The sequence below is a fragment of the Coregonus clupeaformis genome, chromosome 30 (genome assembly GCF_020615455.1).
Source record: "Coregonus clupeaformis isolate EN_2021a chromosome 30, ASM2061545v1, whole genome shotgun sequence".
Taxonomy (NCBI): Eukaryota; Metazoa; Chordata; class Actinopteri; order Salmoniformes; family Salmonidae; genus Coregonus; species Coregonus clupeaformis.
In genome coordinates, this window is record NC_059221.1 from 39,557,876 (window position 1) to 39,581,114 (window position 23,239).

General features: G+C 44.5%; 1 protein-coding gene across 2 annotated transcripts in view; it reads left to right on the forward strand.

Moving 5' to 3' along the window:
* Window positions 1-23,239, forward strand: part of LOC121546109 (copine-5-like) — a 189,608-nt gene that overhangs the window by 150,927 nt on the left and 15,442 nt on the right. For both annotated transcript variants that reach the window (XM_041857133.2, XM_041857134.2), the window contains 3 exons: window positions 15,545-15,591; window positions 15,908-16,089; window positions 19,760-19,887. In XM_041857133.2, the coding sequence (XP_041713067.1) occupies window positions 15,545-15,591; window positions 15,908-16,089; window positions 19,760-19,887 (357 nt within the window). The remainder of the gene's footprint in view (window positions 1-15,544; window positions 15,592-15,907; window positions 16,090-19,759; window positions 19,888-23,239) is intronic.

Here is a 23,239-nt window from a genome sequence, read left to right on the forward strand (position 1 = left end):
CCCGGTAAATATTGCAATCCTTCAGTCATTCCTGGACCTGTGTCCAAAAACAAGCTACAAATGGACAGTACCAAAACAAATGATCTAATGATTCTGTCTCTTCGCAGCAAAATCTGCAGAGCTGTGAAGATTGTATCCCCCATATAACTAACATTCTATTGGTAGCAAGAATTTTATATAATAATTTAAATTGAAAGATTCTAAGTTTTGAATCCGGTGTCGTTTTGCGTATCAGTTCATATACACTATGCCATGGGATCGGTACGTCAAAAATCTCTTCCCAACTATTTTGCAATCTATATGGGACGGCCGTCTATCCTTTGGTCCTTAAATGAAACTGATATACCTTTTTATTTATCACAGTTTTCCTTAACCAATTATGTTCTTTAATGCAAGGCCGACAGACAAGTTCCTTACTTTCTCCTCCTTCCACTTTCCTCTTCCATTTTTGCGGTAAGGCTGCAATTATTTGGTTGTAATTTTGGGTAGAGCAGACATTTCCATATGTTTTTGTTAGCTGCATGTGCGACATAACTCCACCAGTCCTACAGATGATATCATTTACAAAGAAGGTTTTTTGTCAATTAGTATATTTGAGTTTAACCACAATATTTGTTGCATTATTTGTTCTGTCGTTTCTGGAGGATTAAATTGAAATTGCAACCAACTTTCTATGGCTTGTTTTAGAAATAGTGATATCTGGGAGATTATTTCCTTTTCAAATAACTGAAAGTGAGTGGTTGTAATCTGAATAAAGGAAAAAAGGCCTTTCTTGAACATTGGGTGAGACAATCTTACTAATTTGCAAGAGAACCAGTTCGGATTTAAGTATAACTTTTGTATGACTGAAGCTTTTAGTGATAGGTCTAATGCTTTAATATTTAATAATTTCTGTCCTCCGAATTCAAATTCATTATATAAATAGGCCCGTTTAATTTTGTCTGGCCATTTTGAGACAGTAATCGAACCCACAATTGCTGATGCTCCAGATACTCAACTAGTCTCAAGAAGGCCAGTTTTATTGCTTCTTTAATCAGCACAACAGTTTTTCAGCTGTGCTAACATAATTGCAAAAGGGTTTTCTAATGATCAATTAGCCTTTTAAAATTATAAACTTGGATTAGCAAACACAACGTGCCATTGGAACACAGGACTGATGGTTGCTGATATTGGGCCTCTGTACGCCTATGTAGATATTCCATAAAAAAATCTGCCATTTCCAGCTACAATAGCCATTTACAACATTAACAATGTCTACACTGTATTTCTGAAAAATGTTATGTCATTTTAATGGACGAAAAAAGTGCTTTTCTTTCGAAAACAAGGACATTTCTGAGTGACCCCAATGGTAGTGTATGTGCCATCTGTTCCCCATTGTCCTTGCCGATTATTGTCCCATTTCCGTTGGTCTCGTGAGTACCGTGTTATTGTGCTCTTGTTGTTTACGGGTCTCGTCCTGTGTATTGTGTAGAGGTTACACCTCAGTCTTTGTTTGGGTTACATCCCTTTTGTATATATATATATATATATATATATATACATGTTTGTTTTGGGTGGAGTATATTAAAACCCTAATACGTATTCCTGCACCTGTCTTCAAGTCATTATACAACGTGACAAGTATAGCCAGTACAGCTTAGTGAATTTAGAGCACACATGTTCATGTTCCTAGGAATTAAAAGTCATAAAAGTCTTAAAACGTGGTAGGGGTTCAGTTCAGCCAAGCAAGGCTAGCCCTCCAGATGTCTGGTCATGCATGTAGTTGGACTGACTTGTTGCCTAACTGGGCTTGGAAACCAGAACGGCTGCTGCTCTGCTGCCGTGAATGTGAATCCATTTCTCCTATGCTGCTGGGAGACGGGAAACATATGAAATATAAAAAAATCTACCTTTATATTTGAGAAGTTTCCTCGCTTGAGCAGGAAAGGCGTTTGGGACGGTTTGGTCTGTGCTCCTCTCCCAGGTGAGAGCTGGGGCAGAGAGCGGAGTGATGGCTTCTGGGTAATTGCGGTTGTCTCCTGGACAGATGGGGAGGATTATGTATTTAAGCCGAGCCGCTGGGACATAACGGTAACTTTGTAGGAGAGAGCGAGAGCTGTGACATAAGAGTACATTTGTAGGAGAGCGCAAGAGAGAGAGTTGTGATATAAAAATTACTTTGTAGGAGAGAGAGAGAGCACAGAGGTTAGAGAGAGGTGGAGAGAGAGAGAGAGGTGGAACAGAGAGGTGGAGAGAGTGAGCGGGGGAGAGCGAGAGAGAGAGAGGTGGAACAGAGGGGTGGAGAGATAGAGAGAGATAGAACAGTGAAGTGAGAGAGAGGGGGAGAAAGAGAGAGAGGTGGAACAGAGAGGTGAAGAGAAAGAGAGAGGTGGAACAGTGAGATGAGAGGGAGAGGGGAAGAGCGAAAGCGAGAGAGAAAAGAGAGAGAGAGAGAGAGAGAGAGAGAGAGAGAGAGAGAGAGAGAGAGAGAGAGAGAGAGAGAGAGAATCCTCTGCATTATCATTAACAGCAGACTTGTACATTTCCTCAGTGTAAACAATGTACTGAGCAAATGTCAAATTTGAGAGAATATCTAGGCATTACTGGAACCATGTCGTCCAAAAAGTTATACTTTTGAATCATCTGTCCATAGAACGTTCTTCCAAGAGTCTTGATCATCATCCACGTGCTTTTTGGCAAACTAGAGTCAACTTTTTGGACGAGATGGGTCCCATTATGCCTGGCGAAAACCAAACACTGCATTCCACAGTAAGAACATCATACCAAAGGTCAAGCATGGTGGTGGTGGTGTGATGGTTTGTGGATGCTTTGCTGCCTCAGGACCTGGACGACTTGCCTTAATAGAAGGAACCATGAATTCTGCTTTGTATCAGAGAATTCTACAGGAGAATGTCAGACCATCCGTCTGTGAGCTGAAGCTGAAGCGCAGCTGGGTCATGCAGCAAGACATTGTCCAAAACACACAATCAAGTCTACATGAAAATTGCTAAAAAGCAACAAATTTGAAGTTTTGGAATGGCCTAGTCAAAGTCCAGACCTAATCCCAATTGAGATGTTGTGGCAGGACTTGAAATGAGCAGTTCATGCTTGAAAACCCACACGTCACTGAGTTAAAGCAGTTCTGCATGGAAGAGTGGGCCAACATTTCTCCACAGCGACGTGAGAGACTGATCAACAACTACAGGAAGCATTTGGTTGGAGTCATTGCAGCTAAAGGTGGCACAACCAGTTATTGAGTGTAAGGGGGCAATTACTTTTTCACACAGGGGAATTGGGTGTTGCATAACTTTGTTTATGAAATAAATGAAATAAATATGTAATTGTTGTGTTATTTGTTCACTTATGTTCCCTTTATCTAATATTAGGTTTTGGTTGAAGATCTGATAACATTCAGTATCACAAATATGCAAAAGTAGAGACATTTAGAAAGGGGGCAAATACTTTTTCATAGCACTGTATGTTGCCTGACTACATCTTGATACTTTTATAAATACATGCTGTGTTAATGTTGGCATGTTTACCCCAACGTACTGTAGATCGCAAGCCCATAATAAGTCAATAGGGCTAACTGGCTAGCTGCTACTGTTAGCTAGCCTGATAGCCACAAATAATTGTTAGCTACTGGAACTAACCACGAAGAATTGACATCTATCTTGCACAATATTTGTTTTAGGTAATTTTGCCTGTTAAACTATCTGGTTATCTCATTATTACAATTCACATAGCTGATAGCTATGGAGTAAAATGGTTGCTTTGTGTATATCTTGTTTTGTCTCTATTGCCATTGTCCTGGCTGGAATAAGGTTCAGTGAATGGGGAGGGGAAGCGTGAGGTAATACAGCAGGGGGAGTGAGAGTAATTACTCATGATTAGTCTAAACTCTGTTCAACTCTGGCGCCGCTCTTTCCACTTTGTTTGAGGAGAGAGGCAAAAGGCCACAGTCTGGTGTCAGTCTCTGATAAGGTAGGACAGCCATGGATTAGGTAAGAGCGAGCAATTCGACCCTAGGTCAGATCCCCACTTCTCACACACACAGTGAAATGAACCAATTAAGTTATTGCCTAGCAACAGAGAATTCTAACTATATGTTCGTGATTAACTCTGTTTTATCTCATAGTCCACTAAACAATTCCCATCATATTCCCCCTAATGGGACTATCATTAGTCCCAAATCCTTACAAAAGTATATAATGATTAATATAGCAACTAACTTAAGAATAATTATGTTTATTCTATCAAGGACAATCTTTGCATTTAAGGTTATACTCACAATAAACAATATCAGCATTTCTAGTCAAACCAATTCCAATATAAGTCTTAGTATCCTAACACATTAAAATACATAAAATACATGCAACATTGTTTTAATCATGATCTCTATTTAAGACAGTTATTTTGATATCATTTAGAGTCATTATCATCACTAAAGTAATATGGAACAGGATATCAGTCTGGGAGATTAATATCTCCAAGTCCAGTGTGCTTCAGCTGTTGCTTGTCCTTGTAGTCATGACAAGCCCATCCTCCTCCTGCCACTACCCAGACTGACATTCTAGGTTGCCATAAGGGCAGTTAAGTGGTCCTCATTGTTGTGAGGGCCAAGCAGGGCTTTCTTCCGATAATGACCATCTGCTTCTGGGCCTCTACTCCGGGCCGGCATTGGTCCCTTTCGCTCAGGACTCCTTCAACGATGATCAACTACTTCTGGGCCACTACTCCGGGCCGGCGTTGGGTCCCTTTGGCTCGGGACCCTCTTCCGTCACTAGGGTCTCGGCACCCTCAGCTTCCTCATCTCTCGGTCGTCGGTTTCCATGCGGTACTCTGGTGCAGTGGTTTAGATGATACCAGGTCGAGCTCCCCTCGACCCTTACAGGAGTTGGTGTAGCCTGGATGAAGGTGTAGGGTCCCTCATGTCTCTGTTCGTTCCACTTCCTTCTGAAGACCCTGACGTAGACCTTCTCCCCCCGGACCACTGGTCGTAGTGGATTCGCCTCTGGTTTCAGAACTCTGCTTCTCTCCTGTTGGTATATAACTTCATGAATGACAGTTAGTTGCCTGATATACCCTTCTAATTCCCTTTCCATTTGCTCTAGAGGCGGACCCTCATATGGTCCCCTAAGCACTGGCATGGTCAACCCATAAGCATGTCATGCGGTGTTAGATGCGTTATTCTGTTAGCTTGCATGCAATAACTCATTAGTGCCAGAAGTAAGGCCCCAAAATACAAAGCAACAATGTCTGTTACATCAAAATAACAAATCAAATTAGAATGATAACCCTTGATAATACCTTAACTTAATTGTATCCCATAAAGTAATTCAAGGAATAGTAAAATTGACTAGCGACAAGTGTCCCTCATTCAGGGCTAGTTTTCTTTCTCTGTCCTTGTCATGGTATGAATCATACATAAGCCTATGTTATGTGGGCAGCTTGTCTCTCCCTTTTCTGTTTCCCTTCCTCCTTGTTTTGTCCCCTCTTTTTCTGTTGTATCTGTATGTGTGTTTGTCCCCTTTATGTGGGTGTGTCTGGAGTGGATCAGGGGGCGTGCTCAGGATCTGCCTCTCCTGTGCAGCTGCGGGTTGTTTCCAGTGATTCCTGCCTACGCAGCTGCATCCTATTCTCTCATCAACCTGCACTACTTATTCCTGGGCATGGCTCTCCACCGGGGCCAGATCGTTGTTCTTACCAGAGTGGTAACTTGGCTCACCAGTAAAGTTATTTTGTCTTTGTCTTCAGCCTGGCTCTCCACTCTCCTTAACCTGTCGTTTGTTTTGTCTTCAGTTCAGACATACCTCCCAACCTGCCTGCCTTCCTGCCTGCCGGTCTGCCTGCCTGCCTGCCTCAGCCTCTCCTTCCTCCGGAGCCGACTAGCCCACTCTGTTCCTTTACTTCAGTTGTTTTGGACTAAGACAATTTGAACTTTTATTAAAGTATTTTTGTTTCTTCCACTCCCTTTGTCGTGTTTGTTTCTCTGAGTGCTGGGTTGAACCATAGCCTAACAGAACGATCTGGCCATGGACCCAACAGAGAAACAGCACGGGGCAAACAAAGACAGCTTCCAACAAGCTATCCAGGCTCAAGGAACGTTTCTAGGACAGCATGACCAGTTGATTCGGACTCTTGTGGAAGATAATCATCAACTGCTGAACCAGGTGACTCAGTTAACTACACACGTCTCTAAATTGTCTGTTATCAGTTCTCCATCTCTCTGACCCCCAGTTTGATGCACCCCAAAGTTGTTTCCCTCGGACACTAGGCAGGCTTCGTTCCGTCGGGAACCCCCTGTCACGTCGCCTGAACCGTTCAATGGTGAATTGGACAAGTGCCTGGGATTTTTGCTTCAGTGTGACTTGATTTTTCGGCAGAGACCACTGTCGTTTTCTACTGATTCATCTAAGGTACATTATGTTCTGGGGCTGTTAAGAGGGAAAGCTCTGGTTTGGGCTGAGGCTGTGTGCTCAGATCAAACTTTGACTGGATTGACTTTTGCTGATTTCTCTGCTAAATTGAAGACTGTTTTTGACCATCCTGACCATGTGGGTAATTCCTCCAAGATACTTTTTAATTTGAGGCAGGGTTCTAACAGTGTGGCAGAGTACTCTATTGAGTTCTGGACGTTGGCAGCGGACTCCAAGTGGAACAATGTGGCACTTCAAGGAGCATTTCTAAACGGTTTGAATGAAGCCATTAAGGATGAACTGGCTGCTCGTGATGAGCCACATGATTTACATTCTCTCGTTTCCCTGTCCATCAAGCTAGACAATCGGTTGCGGGAGAGGCGTCGGGAGAGAGGCGATCGGCCACATCTAGGAGGACGAGTTCCCCAGCCTTCAACCACTCGAGTCTCGCCTCTCCGGAGTCGGCAGCTTCTTGTTCCTGATTCCATCCCGAGCACAGAGGAGGAACCTATGCAAGTGGGTCGAGCTCGACTACCCCTCCAGCAGAGCGGCAACGGGCGCCTCCAGGCGGGTGAGTGCCTGTACTGTGGAGACGCCACACACATTCTGGCTACATGCCCTAAGCGGCCAAAAGACAAGGCTCGCTCGTAACGGTGGGTCTACTTGCGAGCCCAGAGTTAGATCCTGAACCCATCATTCCCCGATTACAAGTACCTGTAACCTTACGTTTCCAGAGTCATTCCCTGCCACTCTCAGCTCTCATAGACTCAGGTGCAGAAGATAACTTTATTAGCCACCAGTTCGTTACACAAGCTCGTATCCCCATGGAGCCACTACACCCCCATTCGGTCACAGCCCTTGATGGGCGCCTCCTCATGGAGATAACTCATCAAACCACCCCGTTTCCCTAGTGATTTCTGGCAATCATTGTGAAAGCATTCAGCTAAGAGTTATGTCTGGCTCAGCTACCTCCCTAATCCTTGGCTTCCCCTGGTTGGCTCTTCACAACCCACAAATTGATTGGACACGTCACACCATTCTCAGTTGGAGCACTAACTGCCATTCCGAGTGCCTGAGGTCAGCGGTTCCCCCACTAAGTGTAACCCAACTCCTCCCTCAGCTCCTCTTGATCTGTCATCTGTCCCCAAAGAATACCATGACTTAGCGGAGGTTTTCAGTAAGGACAAGGCTCTGTCTCTACCACCACATAGGCCTTATGATTGCCCTATTGAACTGCTTCCTGGTGCTCCCTTGCCCCTCTAGTCGGTTATGCAATCTGTCCCGACCGGAAAGAGAGGCAATGGAGCAGTACATTGGTGATTCTCTGGTCTCGGGGCATAATCCGTCCTCGTCGCCTCCTTTGGGTGCAGGTTTCTTTTCGTGGAAAAGAAGGACAAGTCGTTACGCCCCTGTATCGATTTCAGGGGTTTAAACAACATAACTGTTAAAACAAGTATCCCTTCCACTCATCAACTCAGCTTTTGAACCTCTGCATGGCGCCACAGTGTTTTCCAAGCTCGACCTCAGGAATGCTTATCACCTTGTCCGAATCCGAAAGGGAGATGAGTGGAAAACCGCTTTCAACACTCCACTGGGACATTTTGAGTATTTGGTCATGCCCTTTGGGCTTTCAAATGCCCCTCGCGGTTTTCAAGCCATGGTGAACGATGTTCTTAGGGATTTTTGAACCGTTTTGTCTTTGTATACCTGGATGATATTCTTGTTTTTTCCAAGTCACCCGGAGGAGCATGAGTCACACGTCCGTCAAGTCCTTCAACGGCTCTTGGAGAACAAGCTGTACGTCAAAGCAGAGAAGTGTGAGTTCCACAAACAGTCTACATCGTTCCTTGGATTCATAATTGAGAGCGGGCAGGTGAAGGCGGACCCCGAGAAGATCCGGGCAGTGACGGAATGGCCCACACCCACCACCCGTAAGCAACTTCAACGATTTTTGGGCTTTGCTAACTTCTACCGTAGATTCATTAAGGGTTTTAGTAGAGTGGTGGCACCCCTTACAAGACTCACATCTCCTAAAGTCCCTTTTCGGTGGTCCCCTGAGGCGGAGCAGGCGGTAGGGGTTTTGAAGGAACTGTTTTCCACCTCCCCCGTGTTGATACACCCCAATACCTCTCTGCAGTTTGTTGTGGAGGTGGGACGCGTCGGACTCAGGTGTGGGAGCAGTCCTCTCCCAGCGCTCCCCCACTGACCAAAAGCTTCACCCCTGTGCTTTTTCTCCAAGAAATTGTCACCCACAGAACGGAATTACTGACGTTGGAAACCGGGAACTGCTGGCGGTCAAGCTTGCACTGGAAGAATGGCGGCACTGGCTGGATGGAGCTGAACTGCCGTTTGTGGTCTGGACTGACCACAAAAACTTGGCTTACATCCAAGCCACTAAGAGACTCAACTCACGCCAAGCCAGATGGGCCCTGTTTTTTAGTAGGTTTAACTTTATTCTTACATACAGACCGGGGTCAAGAAATGTTAAACCAGATGCTTTGTCCCGCCAGTTTGCTGACCCTTCGGAGACCAGCGAGCCTGAGGCAGTCCTGCCTTCCTCATGCGTCGTGGCGGCTGTTCAGTGGGAGATCGAGTCTCTTGTGAAGACTGCACTTGCCACGGACCGGGACCGGGTGATGGACCTCCCAACCTACTCTTTGTTCCCGAGACGGTCCGGTCTCAGGTGTTGCAGTGGATTCACACCTCCCGTTTTGCTGGTCACCCTGGGATGAGACGACGTTGACGCTGCTTAGGAGACATTTTTGGTGGCCTTCAATGGAAACTGACGTTCGGGCTTTTGTGGCAGCCTGTTCAACCTGTGCTCGGGGCAAAGCCTCCCATCAGTCCCCTTCGGGGCTGCTGCTACCCCTCCCAGTTCCCAGCCGTCCCTGGTCCCACATTGCCATGGATTTTGTCACCGGCCTACCCAAGTCTGAAGGTAATGATACTATACTTACCATTGTGGACAGATTCTCTAAATCTGTCCACTATATAGCATTACCAAAATTACCGTCTGCCAGTGAGACAGCGGACCTCCTAGTCCAACATGTATTCCGTCCCCATGGAATACCTGTGGACATCGTATCTGATAGAGGCCCACAGTTTACTTCCCCGTGTTTGGAAGGTTTTCTGTTCTGCTTTGGGTGCTTCCGTTAGTCTGTCCTCAGGGTTTCATCCCCAGACCAACGGTCAAACAGAAAGAGCCAATCAAAACCTCGAAGCAACCCCTTCGTTGTGTGGCTGCTCAACATCCATCATCCTGGGCCAAACATCTGCCCTGGATAGAGTACGCCCACAACTCCCTCACCGCCTCTGCCACGGTCTTTCACCCTTCGAGGTTACCATGGGTTATCAACCCCCTCTGTTTCCTGCTCAGGAGAAGGAATTGGCTGTTCCTTCGGTTCAGGAGAACCTCCGCCGCTGCCAGAGAGTGTGGAGCGACGCTCGGGAAGCATTGCTTCGGACCACCGACAGGAACAAGACAACAGCGGATAGGAGCAGGACTCCGCACCTGTGTTTCATCCTGGTCAAGAGGTTTGGCTGTCATCTAAGAACGTGACCTCTTCGTACCAAATCACGCAAGCTGTCTCCCTCGGTACCTGGGTCCGTTTGTGGTGGAGTCCATCATTAACCCCGCTGCGGTTCGTTTGAAGTTGCCTTCAGCCATGAAGATACACCCTACTTTCCACGTCTCCCAACTGAAACCTGTGTCCTCCAGCCTTTTGTGTCCGCCTGGCTGATCCACCTCCACCTGTTCGCCTCATTGACGACCATCCGGCCTACACCGTCAGTAGGCTCCTGGACTCTCGGAGGCGGGGTAGGGGTCTCCAATACCCAGTCGATTGGGAAGGTTATGGACCAGAGGAGAGGTCTTGGGTCCCTAAGCGTTTTGTGTTGGATCCTCAGCTGATCACGGACTTCCATCACGACAACCCTGACAGGCCTGGTGGGTCGCCAGGTGGCGCACCATTGAGGGGGGTACTGTTATGTGGGCAGCTTGTCTCTCCCTTTTCTGTTTCCCTTCCTCCTTGTTTTGTCCCCTCTTTTCTGTTGTATCTGTATGTGTGTTTGTCCCCTTTATGTGGGTGTGTCTGGAGTGGATCAGGGGCGTGCTCAGGATCTGCCTCTCCTGTGCAGCTGCGGGTTGTTTCCAGTGATTCCTGCCTACGCAGCTGCATCCTATTCTCTCATCAACCTGCACTACTTATTCCTGGGCATGGCTCTCCACCGGGGCCAGATCGTTGTTCTTACCAGAGCGGTAACTTGGCTCACCAGTAAAGTTATTTTGTCTTTGTCTTCAGCCTGGCTCTCCACTCTCCTTAACCTGTCGTTTGTTTTGTCTTCAGTTCAGACATACCTCCCCAACCTGCCTGCCTTCCTGCCGCCGGTCTGCCTGCCTGCCTGCCTCAGCCTCTCCTTCCTCCGGAGCCGACTAGCCCACTCTGTTCCTTTACTTCAGTTGTTTTTGGACTAAGACAATTTGAACTTTTATTAAAGTATTTTTGTTTCTTCCACTCCCTTTGTCGTGTTTGTTTCTCTGAGTGCTGGGTTGAACCATAGCCTAACAGCCTAATGCTAAGTTATAAACTTCTTCCTAATTATTAGTGTTTACATACTACATAGAAATCTCACACAACGTCTCTAGCTTTCGAGCGAGGGTGATCAAGCCTTGCCAGAAAGTCAGAATAAAGGTCAGAGGTCATTCAACCCCATTTGAGTGAGTGTCTCTTTCCATTTCCTTCCACTTTACCTCAGATATTATTTAACGATATTTTAAACATTTCAAAAATTTTGTGTACCAGGTTTACATTGGTTTTTTTCAGTACATTTCTAATCAGGAGAATTTACATGTGTGTAATTAGAACTCTGGTAATAGAAACTTCAAAAAATTTACTTTATGTGCCCTTTAAGGCATATTATTTCTAACCTGTGAAAAACCCACTAAACCAAAAATAAAACCCTACACAACTACCAAATATTAATAATAGGTGGGTCGTGTGTGCTGTTGAAACGTAGGGCAAAAACAAACAAATGGCCTTATTTAATTTGGTAGCGCCCTCTTACGGCCTAATTACAAAATGGCTGAGTTTTACTAACTGCTCTCCTCAGCTCACAGTCTCAGGAAACATTCCAAAGAGAGATATTGAAACTCCCATTCCCCTGGAAAATAAAGTATACATTTCGTTAATGTTATGATGAGTTTCTAGGGTATCAAGTACTTAAGAATGTAACGATATACTTAGACACTTTTGATGGGGAGTTCATATAAGTATTTAATATGGTACCGTGTTTAGTTATAACAGAAGAAGGACATCTTCCTAACTGACTTGAAATACTCTCACTTACATTACTCTCTGCTACACGTTTCTTCACGACCATCTGGTACCCATCATGGACACTCCCTTCTCTTGATGTTATTACCCTTTACCCCTGTCACTATATCCTGTACATCAATTATTCGAAGATCAACCTCAGTAATCTCCTTTGACATAACGGAATGTAGACTCTTGTGGAACCAAGCCACTTATCTAGTAACTCTAACCTGGTCCACACGATTTTATGACATGACATCATAACACTATAAAAACCTCATATCAGTTAACATTCAATATAGTACATCTTAATCAGCCACCCAAACGTTTGAACTATAAACAAAACATGAAAATAATTCCACTGTGCTCCATCAACTTAGTAATCGTTTGTTTCAATCTAATTCCTATATAAATCGCTGTCCTTTGTAAGTAAATGCAAACAAGTGTCTACTTTCTTATGCTAAAGGTACACAAAAAAAAATCTTCCACATAAGTCTATTACTGAGAACCATTTTGCATCTGGTGGAATGTTTGTTAACAGTGTGTGTGTGGATTGGGCACCTCTGCCTTATCCTGAACTACCTCATTTACTGCTTTCGGGTCATGAACCAATCTCCACTGCCTTTAGTGGCATGTTACAGTCACTCTGTTTTAACCAGTACTCCCCCCTTTGGACACATGACTCACATCGTGATTTATGCGTTCCAAAAAACTAAACAACAACATTGCCTGTTATCCCTTGGCCACTAAAAGTATTATAAACCAGGTCTATATGAATTTGAGCCCTAATAAACTTTCCCCACTTCTTTAGTACCTCTTGTACTGGTGATTCTATGTTCCCTATCCATTATACATGTGATGTTTTGTCCATAGCCATCATCATCTGTGGACGTACACCTTCCTGAACTATTATTAGTCCCTCTGATGTGCATTTAATTTGGATTCCCATTCTAAACAGTGCATGTCTTCCTAATAGATTAACTGAAGTTTGTTCTTATACTAATATACAGTGGGGAGAACAAGTATTTGATACACTGCCGATTTTGCAGGTTTTCCCTACTTACAAAGCATGTAGAGGTCTGTAATTTTTTATCATAGGTACACTTCAACTGTGAGAGACGGAATCTAAAACAAAAATCCAGAAAATCACATTGTATGATTTTTAAGTAATTCATTTGCATTTTATTGCATGAAATAAGTATTTGATACATCAGAAAAGCAGAACTTAATATTTGGTACAGAAACTTTTGTTTGCAATTACAGAGATCATACGTTTCCTGTAGGTCTTGACCAGGTTTGCACACACTACAGCAGGGATTTTGGCCCACTCCTCCATACAGACATTCTCCAGATCCTTCAGGTTTCAGGGCTGTCGCTGGGCAATATGGACTTTCAGCTCCCTCCAAAGATTTTCTATTGGGTTCAGGTCTGGAGACTGGCTAGGCCAGTCCAGGACCTTGAGATGCTTCTTACGGAGCCACTCCTTAGTTGCCCTGGCTGTGTGTTTCGGGTCGTTGTCATGCTGGAAGACCCAGCCACGAACCATCTTCAATGCTCTTACTGAGGGAAGGAGGTTGTTGGCCAAGATCTCGCGATACATGGCCCCATCCATCCTCCCCTCAATACGGTGCAGTCGTCCTGTCCCCTTTGCAGAAAAGCATCCCCAAAGAATGATGTTTCCACCTCCATGCTTCACGGTTGGGATGGTGTTCTTGGGGTTGTACTCATCCTTCTTCTTCCTCCAAACACGGTGAGTGGAGTTTAGATCAAAAAGCTCTATTTTTGTCTCATCAGACCACATGATCTTCTCCCATCCTCCTCTGGATCATCCAGATGGTCATTGGCAAACTTCAGACGGGCCTGGACATGCGCTGGCTTGAGCAGGGGGACTTGCGTGCGCTGCAGGATTTTAATCCATGACGGCGTAATGTGTTACTAATGGTTTTCTTTGAGACTGTGGTCCCAGCTCTCTTCAGGTCATTGACCAGGTCCTGCCGTGTAGTTCTGGGCTGATCCCTCACCTTCCTCATGATCATTGATGCCCCACAAGGTGAGATCTTGCATGGAGCCCCAGACCGAGCGAGGGTGATTGACCGTCATCTTGAACTTCTTCCATTTCTTCTTCCTTTCTATCACATGATCTATGTACTGTCTCCCACCCCTCATGTACGTCTACGTTTTGGGTACGCAAGTCAGCACTTATACATTATTCCACTTTAATCCAATCTCTAGTAATCAATGACACGCACATAAAATTCATCATATTGTAATATATTCATATCAACCAAACCATTCGTATTTCTAATGATTCTTTATCACCACAAGTCAGTTTATCATAATCTAGTCCCAGCGGAACAACAACTTTAACTACCTAGACCTGCCCGTCAGTCATAAAATCCTCCCAGAATCCTATAGACTGGTCACTTATTCACTGATCTTACAATATTCTATGACAGGCAGTGTTGTACAAACCCCAAGATATCATTATATCAACATCTTATTCTCTAAACTTCAGATTAAAACTCATTCCCATATTCACACGACTCTCATATCACATTCACACATCGCTATTTCCCAACACACAATCAATATTCGTATAACTTGCAGGAATATTTTCTTCTATAAAAGTGCCCAAATTTGGAATGTTAACCCTGTCACATTTGACATTTCACTATGGTCAATTTTACCATAATCCTACATTACTTCTAAAATTCCCAAATATAATGAGACCCTAAAAGATTGGCCGAAATACAATGTGTAGACGTCATACAATCACACCCGTGCACGTGACCTGTTCCTCCGACAGGATTTCTCATACCCCCTCCTGGTAAAGACACACACACCTTCTGATCCCCTCCTAGTAATGTGAAATGTCCACACTCAGTTGATAAATTAATAACCACATACCATTAATTCTCCTCTTCCTAATGCAAGATTGGGCATGCCCTTTCTCCACCAGCCATATAAGCTTCAAGCAACCTCAAATATAGTTCCCCCTCCTGACGCTCCCTCCACACAGAAAAGGCTATTATTTGCAGGATTTATTTTTATTATCCGATCACTCACACAGATAAGCAGCCGCTCGTGCTTAAATTAATCAGACAGAATGACCACTTTCTCTATATTTTGAAGCACTGGTGGCTATTTCACAACCGCCCACCTATTCTGGATGACCGGCACTACTTCCAATTTATGGTGTCACCTACTCAGGATGACCTACTTTTTTTTACCCGATTTGGCCCTGTCTAACTTTTGCTTCACCACATCACAGGATGATACACCACCTACCCGACTGGCCATCTCAATCTTATGTACAACTCTTGGCTAGCCACTCTGCCCTTTCAATCCTCTGGAGTGCTAACCTTAGCTCTCCACAGCAGTACCACAGGATTTAACTTATTTTACACTTATCAACAATAACATTGCATGCATGCTTATTTCTCATTCCAACAAAAACTCTGTACTTTTGCTAAATTTAGTCCTTACTACTGGAGAGACCCCTTCCGTACCTTACCCTCAGATTCAGCTTGATCAAAACACAATTTCTATGCTACAAGTAACAACGTTGCTTACCTCTATTAACAGCGGCCGCTGTATTTTTGTGTGTGATTCGTCCAAACTTTCTCAGATGGTCGAAGCACTCAATGATCTCTTTCCAGTCCTGACTTTATTACACAAAATAACGTAAGCCGAGGTGCTCTGCAGATCATCTCGGCTTACGTTACTTTGTGTAATAAAGTCTATCTTGATTCTACAAAAAACTCTGAAAGAACTTTGATTTTTAATAAAGTATAGTGATAATTTTCCACATCACTCTCTGTTTCTTTCTTCCAGAACCCAGATTCACTTCACGGTGGCCATTGATTTCACTGCATCCAATGGTGAGGGCTGGTACTATTCTACTGCGCTCCACTCGTACCTATTTTATGACACTACTCCTTTGTAAAAGACTGGGTTACATTTTGGTTTCACCAAACACAAAGTCTATAATGAAACATGATGAAGATGCAATCCCATTTGCAAAGCTATAATCAGCCGTTGAAAATCACACTACAGCACCCTTTAACTGTGTTAGCTTTACTGAATTCCACTCTGGTTCAGACTGAGTTTCCATGTTGCTAGTCTTGTACGTCTCTCTGTGAGACTCCTCAGTCCAGTATGCTGCATCACTCACCTCTAACCTCTGACCCTCCCTAGGTAACCCGTCCCAGTCCACCTCTCTACACTACATGAACCCGTACCAGATGAATGCGTACGCCATGGCCCTGAAGGCTGTAGGGGAGATCATCCAGGACTACGACAGTGATAAGATGTTCCCTGCTCTGGGGTTTGGAGCCAAGCTGCCCCCTGATGGACAGGTCTCCCACGAGTTCCCCTTGGTAACTATCTATCATAATCATCATATGACTGCACACACCCACACATACATACACACACACACCCACACACACACACACGCACGCACACACACACACATACACACACATACACACACCCAAACCCACACACACACACACACACACACACGCACACACACACACAACAGACTAAGCTGGGTGTTATCTGATGTCCAATGAGTTCCCCCAGTTAACTATCCTGTATAGACTGCAGATAAACTACAGATGCACTATATACACAAAAGTATGTGGACACCCCTTCAAATTAGTGGATTCTGCAATATTTATATATATTTTATTTTTTGTCATTTAGCAGACGCTCTCATCCAGAGCGACTTACAGTTATTAATTTAAAAAATAATAATTTTACTTTTTTTTTAAATAATCATACTGGCCCCCCGTGGGAAACGAACCCACAACCCTGGCGTTGCAAACGCCATGCTCTACCAACTGAGCTACATCCCTATTTCAGCCACACCTGTTGCTGACAGGTGTATACAATTGAGCACACAACCATTCAATCTCCATAGACAAACATTGGCAGTAAATGGCCTTACTGAAGGGCTCAGTCACTTTCAACATGGCACCGTCATAGGATGCCACCATTCCAACAAGTCTGTTCGTCAAATTTCTGCCCTCCTAGAGCTGCCCCTGTCAACTGTAAGTGCTGTTATTGTGAAGTGGAAACGTCTAGGAGCAACAACGGCTCAGCCGCGAAGTGGTAGGCCACACAAGCTCACAGAACGGGACCACCGAGTGCTGAAGCGCTTAGCACGTAAAAATCGTCTGTCCTCGGTTGCAAAACTCACTACCAAGTTCCAAACTGCCTCTGAAAGCAACATGACCACTGAGTGCTGAAGCACGTAGTGTGTAAACATCGTCTGTCCTCGGTTGCAACACTTACTACCGAGTTCCAAACTGCCTCTGGAAGATAGAACTGTTCATCGGGAGCTTCATGAAATGGGTTTCCATGGCCGAGCAGCCGCACACAAGCCTAAGATCACCATGCTCAATGCCAAGCGTTGGCTGGAGTGGTGTAAAGCTCGCCGCCATGGACTCTGGAGCAATGGAAATGTGTTCTCTCGAGTGATGAATCACGCTTCACCATCTGGCAGTCCGGCGGACAAATCTGGGTTTGGCGGATGGCAGGAGAACGCTACCTGCCCGAATGCATAGTGACAACTGTAAAGTTTGGTGGAGGAGGAATAATGGTCTGGGGCTGTTTTTCATGGTTCGGGCTAGTTCCCTTAGTTCCAGTGAAGGGAAATCTTAACGCTACAGCATAAAATGACATTCTAGACGATTCTGTGCTTCCAACTTTGTGGCAACAGTTTGGAGAAAGCCCTTTCCTATTTCAGCATGACAATGCCCCCATGCACAAAGCGAAGTCCATACAGAAATGGTTTGTCGAGATCGGCACGGAAGAAATTGACTGGCCTGCACAGAGCCCTGACCTCAACCCCATCCAACACCTTTGGGATGAATTGGAACGCCAACTGCGAGCCAGGCCTAATCGCCCAACATCAGTGCACAACCTTACTAATGCTCTTGTGGCTGAATGGAAGCAAGTCCCCGCAGCAATGTTCCAACATCTAGTGGAAATCCTTCCCAGAAGAGTGGAGGCTGTTATAGCAGCAAAGGGGGGACCAGCTCCATATCAATGCCCATGATTTTGGAATGAGATGTTCGACGAGCAGGTGTCCATATACTTTTGGTTATGTTGTGTTAATAGACTGTTAGAGCTGGCAGGGTTTGGTGGAAGCTGGGTGTATGAGGGTGTCCCATGAGCCATCCTATACGTATACAATAGGTATCATTATACAATAGGTATCATTATACAGTAGGTATCATTATACAGTAGGAATCATTATACAATAGGTATCATTATACAATAGGTATCATTATACAGTAGGTATCATTATACAATAGGTATCATTATACAGTAGGTATCATTATACAGTAGGTATCATTATACAGTAGGTATCATCATTATACAGTTGTGGTGCTGTGTGTGTGTGTGGCTGTATGATAGTGGATTAGCGTTGTGGTGCTGTGTGTGTGTGTGTGTGTGTGGCTGTATGATAGTGGATTAGCGTTGTGGTGCTGTGTGTGTGTGTGGCTGTATGATAGTGGATTAGCGTTGTGGTGCTATGTGTTTGTGTGGCTGTATGATAGTGGATTAGCGTTGTGGTGCTGTGTGTGTGTGTGGCTGTATGATAGTGGATTAGCGTTGTGGTGCTGTGTGTGTGTGTGTGGCTGTATGATAGTGGATTAGCGTTGTGGTGCTGTGTGTGTGTGTGGCTGTATGATAGTGGATTAGCGTTGTGGTGCTGTGTGTGTGTGTGTGGCTGTATGATAGTGGATTAGCGTTGTGGTGCTGTGTGTGTGTGTGGCTGTATGATAGTGGATTAGCGTTGTGGTGCTGTGTTGCCCTTCACTTGACAATAAGAGGATCAAGACAGCTTGTTTACCAATATGCTGTAAACTGAGCTTCATGACTCGCCTCAGAGGCAGAGAGAGAGAGAGAGAGAGAGAGAGAGAGAGAGAGAGAGAGAGAGAGAGAGAGAGAGAGAGAGAGAGAGAGAGAGAGAGAGAGAGAGAGAGAGAGAGAGAGAGAGAGAGAGAGAGAGAGAGAGAGAGAGAGAGAGAGAGAGAGAGAGAGAGAGAGAGAGAGAGAGAGAGAGAGAGAACTTGTGTATTCCTTTGACAGATATGAGCATGCATAAATTAAACACAGGTTTAATTTAAACCTTCTCTAGTGCAAATTGGCTTCTGTAAGCCTTAAGGATTCTTCAATCAATTAGGCTTCTCTCAGCCAGTTAATGTGGATGGGGATGGTGGTGTACAGTACAACTAATGAGCAGCCCATCGGCAGGGAATCCACCGCACCGTATCAACCTCCATTCTGATTAAGATTATTCACACATCTGACAATATGATGAAAACCAACCAACCAGCACACTTTCAAGGGTTTCTATTCTCATTTGCTGTACAGTGAAGGTAGAATTAATGTTTGTTTTAGTGGTTGGAGTCACTATCTAAAATCACTATCTATGAAGCTTAAAGCCTGTCGCATGCTTCCCAGTCGAAACAGTTTGTGCATACTGTATATTCTGCAAACATTTTGTGACATGAAAAGGATTCTTCAATGAGGTGTTTGCTGTCATTCAATGAGGGAGAGGAGAGAACGCTGCAGCAGCTAGGCCCTTCTGTCTGCATTACACTTCTAGTTTTCATGCTATTTTTTTTCACTTGAGAAGTACTGCCCCGAACAACTTAGTTAGATGTAAAATTGTGCCACTAAGACCTGAGCAAAAAAAACGTCAAAATGAATTACAGATTTCTTGATTTATCTTAGATTAATTAAGACTATTTTGAGGAAGTGTTACTGGCGACGTTGTTGCTACGGTGGCTCAAGAGGGACAAACAACAGTAATATTGCCACTTTTTTTCTCGTTTTACAAACAAGGTCTTTAGGGAGTATGCGAGCACAGACGCTCGCTTCGCCTAGCCGAGTTCTGCTAGGAGCAAACCCAACCTATGTATGCGGACGCCTTTACACTCACACAGTCGATTCCCTCACTATTATCCTGGTTATATCTCAGAAATGTAACTAATTCAGGTAACATGTTTTGTATTTTCTCCTTCACAGAATGGCAACATAGAGAACCCCTACTGCAACGGAATGGAGGGGATTCTAGAAGCATACCATCAGAGTCTAAAGACTGTACAACTCTATGGACCAACCAACTTCGCTCCGGTCGTCAACCATGTGGCAAAGTGAGTCATTGAGTAATCTAGAGAATACCGTTGCTGGCGTTTAAAATAATACTGAGATAAAATACCAAATCTTTGGTCCTAACCTGATGTATGTAAAATATTGTGTGCTTTAGCTTGGGATACAATGCCTTCAGAAAGCATTCATAAACCTTTACTTATTCCACATTTTGTTGTGTTACAGCCCGAATTCAAAATGGATTACATTTTATTTTTCTCACCCATCTACACACAAGAAATTGCAAACATCTAATTTACATAAGTATTCACACCCCTGAGTCAATACATGTTAGAATCACCTTTGGCGGCAATTACAGCTGTGATTCATTCTGGTTAAGTCTCTTTGCACACCTGGATTGTACAATATTTGCACATCATTCTTTTTAAAAATTCTTCAAGCTCTGTCAAGTTGGTTGTTGACCATTGGTAGACAGCCATTTTCAAGTCTTGCCATAGCGCTTCAAGACGATTTAAGTCTAAACTGTAACTAGGCCACTTAGGAACATTCAATGTCTTCTTGGTAAGTAACTCCAGTGTATATTTGGCCTTGTGCTGTAGGTTACTGTCCTGCTGAAAGGTGAATTTACATTTGCGTCATTTAGCAGACGCTCTTATCCAGAGCGACTTACAGTTAAGTGAGTGCATACATTATTTTATCTTTCATACCCCTGTGGGTGTTTGCAATGCTGGCGTTGCAAACACCATGCCCTACCAACTGATCTACATCCCTGCCGGCCATTCCCTCCCCTACCCTGGACCAATTGTGCGCCGCCCCATGCATCTCTCGGTCACGGCCGGCTACTACAGAGCCTGGATTCGAACCAGCATCTCTAGTGGCACAGCTAGCACTGCGATGCAGTGCCTTAGACCGCTGCGCCACTCAGGAGCTAATTTGTCTCCCAGTGTCTGTTAGAAAGCAGACAAGGTTTTCCTCTAGCGTTTTGCCTGTGCTTAGCTCTATTCCATTTATTTTTATCAACAACAAAAAAACTACCCAGTCCTTGCCGATGACAAGCATACCCATAACATGATGCAGCCTCCACTCTGTAACTGTTTTAATGTTACCATTGCCCTCATGGTGAAATCCCTGAGCGGTTTCCTTCCTCTCCGGCAACTGAGTTAGAAAGGACACCTGTATCTTTGTAGTGACTGGGTGTATTGATACACCATCCAAAGTGTAATTAATAACTTCACCATGCTCAAAGGGATATTCAATGTCTGTTTGTTTTTTTACCCATCTAGCAATACCCCTTAATGACAAAGCGAAAACAGGTTTTTAGAAATACCTTATTTACATAAGTATTCAGACCCTTTGATATGAGACTCGATATTGAGCTCAGGTGCATCCTGCTTCCATTGATCATCCATGAGATGTTTCTACAACTTGATTGGAGTCCACCTGTGGTAAATCCAATTGATTGGACATGATTTGGAAAGGCACACACCTGTCTATATAAGGTCCCACAGTTGACAGTGGATGTCAGAGAGAAAAAACCAAGCCATGAGGTCAAAGGAATTGTCCGTAGACAGGATTGTGTCGAGGCACAGATCTGGGGATGGGTAACGAAAAATGTCTGCAGCATTGAAGGTCCCCAAGAACACAGTGGCCTCCATCATTCTTAAATGGAAGAAGTTTGGAACCACCAAGACTCTTCCTAAAGCTGGCCACCCGGCCAAACTGAGCAATCGGGGGAGAAGGGCCTTGGTCAGGGAGGTGACCAAGAATCCGATGGTCACTCTGAAAGAGCTCCAGAGTTCCTCTGTGGAGATGGGAGAACCTTCCAGAAGGACAACCATTTCTGCAGCACTCCACCAATCAGGCCTTTATGGTAGAGTGGCCAGGCGGAAGCCACTACTCAGTTAAAGGCACATGACAGCCCACTTGGAGTTTGCCAAAAGGCACCTAAAGGACTCTCAGACAATGAGAAACAAGATGATCTGGTCTGATGAAACCAAGATTGAACTCTTTGGCCTGAATGCCAAGTGTCACGTCTGGAGGAAACCTGCCACCATCCCTACGGTGAAGCATGGTGGTGGCAGCATCATGCTGTGGGGATGTTTTTCAGCGACAGGGAGACTAGTCAGGATTGAGGGAAAGATGAACAGCGCAAAGTACAGAGAGATCCTTGATGAAAACTTGCTCCAGAGCGCTCAGGACCTCATACTGGGGTGAAGGTTCACCTTCCAACAGGACAACGACCCTAAGCACACAGCCAAGACAACGCAGGAGTGGCTTTGGGACAAGTCTCTGGAGAGACCTGAAAATAGCTGCCCATCCAACCTGACAGAGCTTGAGAGGATCTGCAGAGAGGAATGGGAGAAACTCCCCAAATACAGGTGAGCCAAGCTTGTAGCGTCATACCCAAGAAGAATCGAGGCTGTAATCACTGCCAAATGTGCTTCAACAAAGTACTGAGTAAAGGGTCTGAATACTTATATAAATGTGATATTTCAATATTTTATTTGTAATAAATGTGCAAAATAAAGTAAAAACCAGTTTTTTCTTTGTCATTCTGGGTTATTGTGTGTAGATTGATGAGGAAAAAAACAATTTAATCAATTTTAGAATAAGGCTGTAATGTAACAAAATGTGGAAAAAGTCATGGGGTCTGAATAGTTTCTGAATGGACTGTATGTATAGGGATAAGGGGACTAGGCAACAGGATACAAGATAAACAGAGTTGCTGCACCTTGTATGTGAGTGGGTGTGGGGGTGTGTAGAGTCAGTATAAATGTATGTGCATATTATATGTGAGAGAGTAGATAAAGGAGTGAGTTGTGTGTGTGTGTGTTGGAGTGACAGTTGTGTGAGTGTGTAGGGCCCTTTGTGTGTGTGTGTGCATAGAGACATTGCAGATTGATTGAAATAATAGGTCAATAAAGATACAAGGTCAATTCAGATAGTCCGTGTAGCTATTTTGTTAGCTATTGATCAGTCGTATGGCTTGGGGATAGATAGCTGTTAAAGAGCCTGTTGGTGTCAGACTTGATGCACCGGTACCTCTTGCCGTGCGGCAGCACAGAAAATAGTCAATGGCTTGGGTGGTTGGTTGGGGCCTTCGACGATTTTCCGGGCCTTCTTTTCACATCTCCTGATATACAGTAGAGGTCCTGGATGGCAGGGAGCTCGGGCCCCCAGCGATGCCCCATGCGATCGAGGGGCGGTGCTATTGCCATACCAAGCAGTGATGCAGCGATGCAGGGTATTGTGTGTAGATCAGGTGACACAAAATCTAAATTTAATCCATGTTTAATTCAGGCTGTAACACAACATATGTGTGGAAAAGTCGAGGGGTGTGAATTATTTCTGAAGGCACCGTACATGTGACTCTGGATGACAACATAATGATGTTTG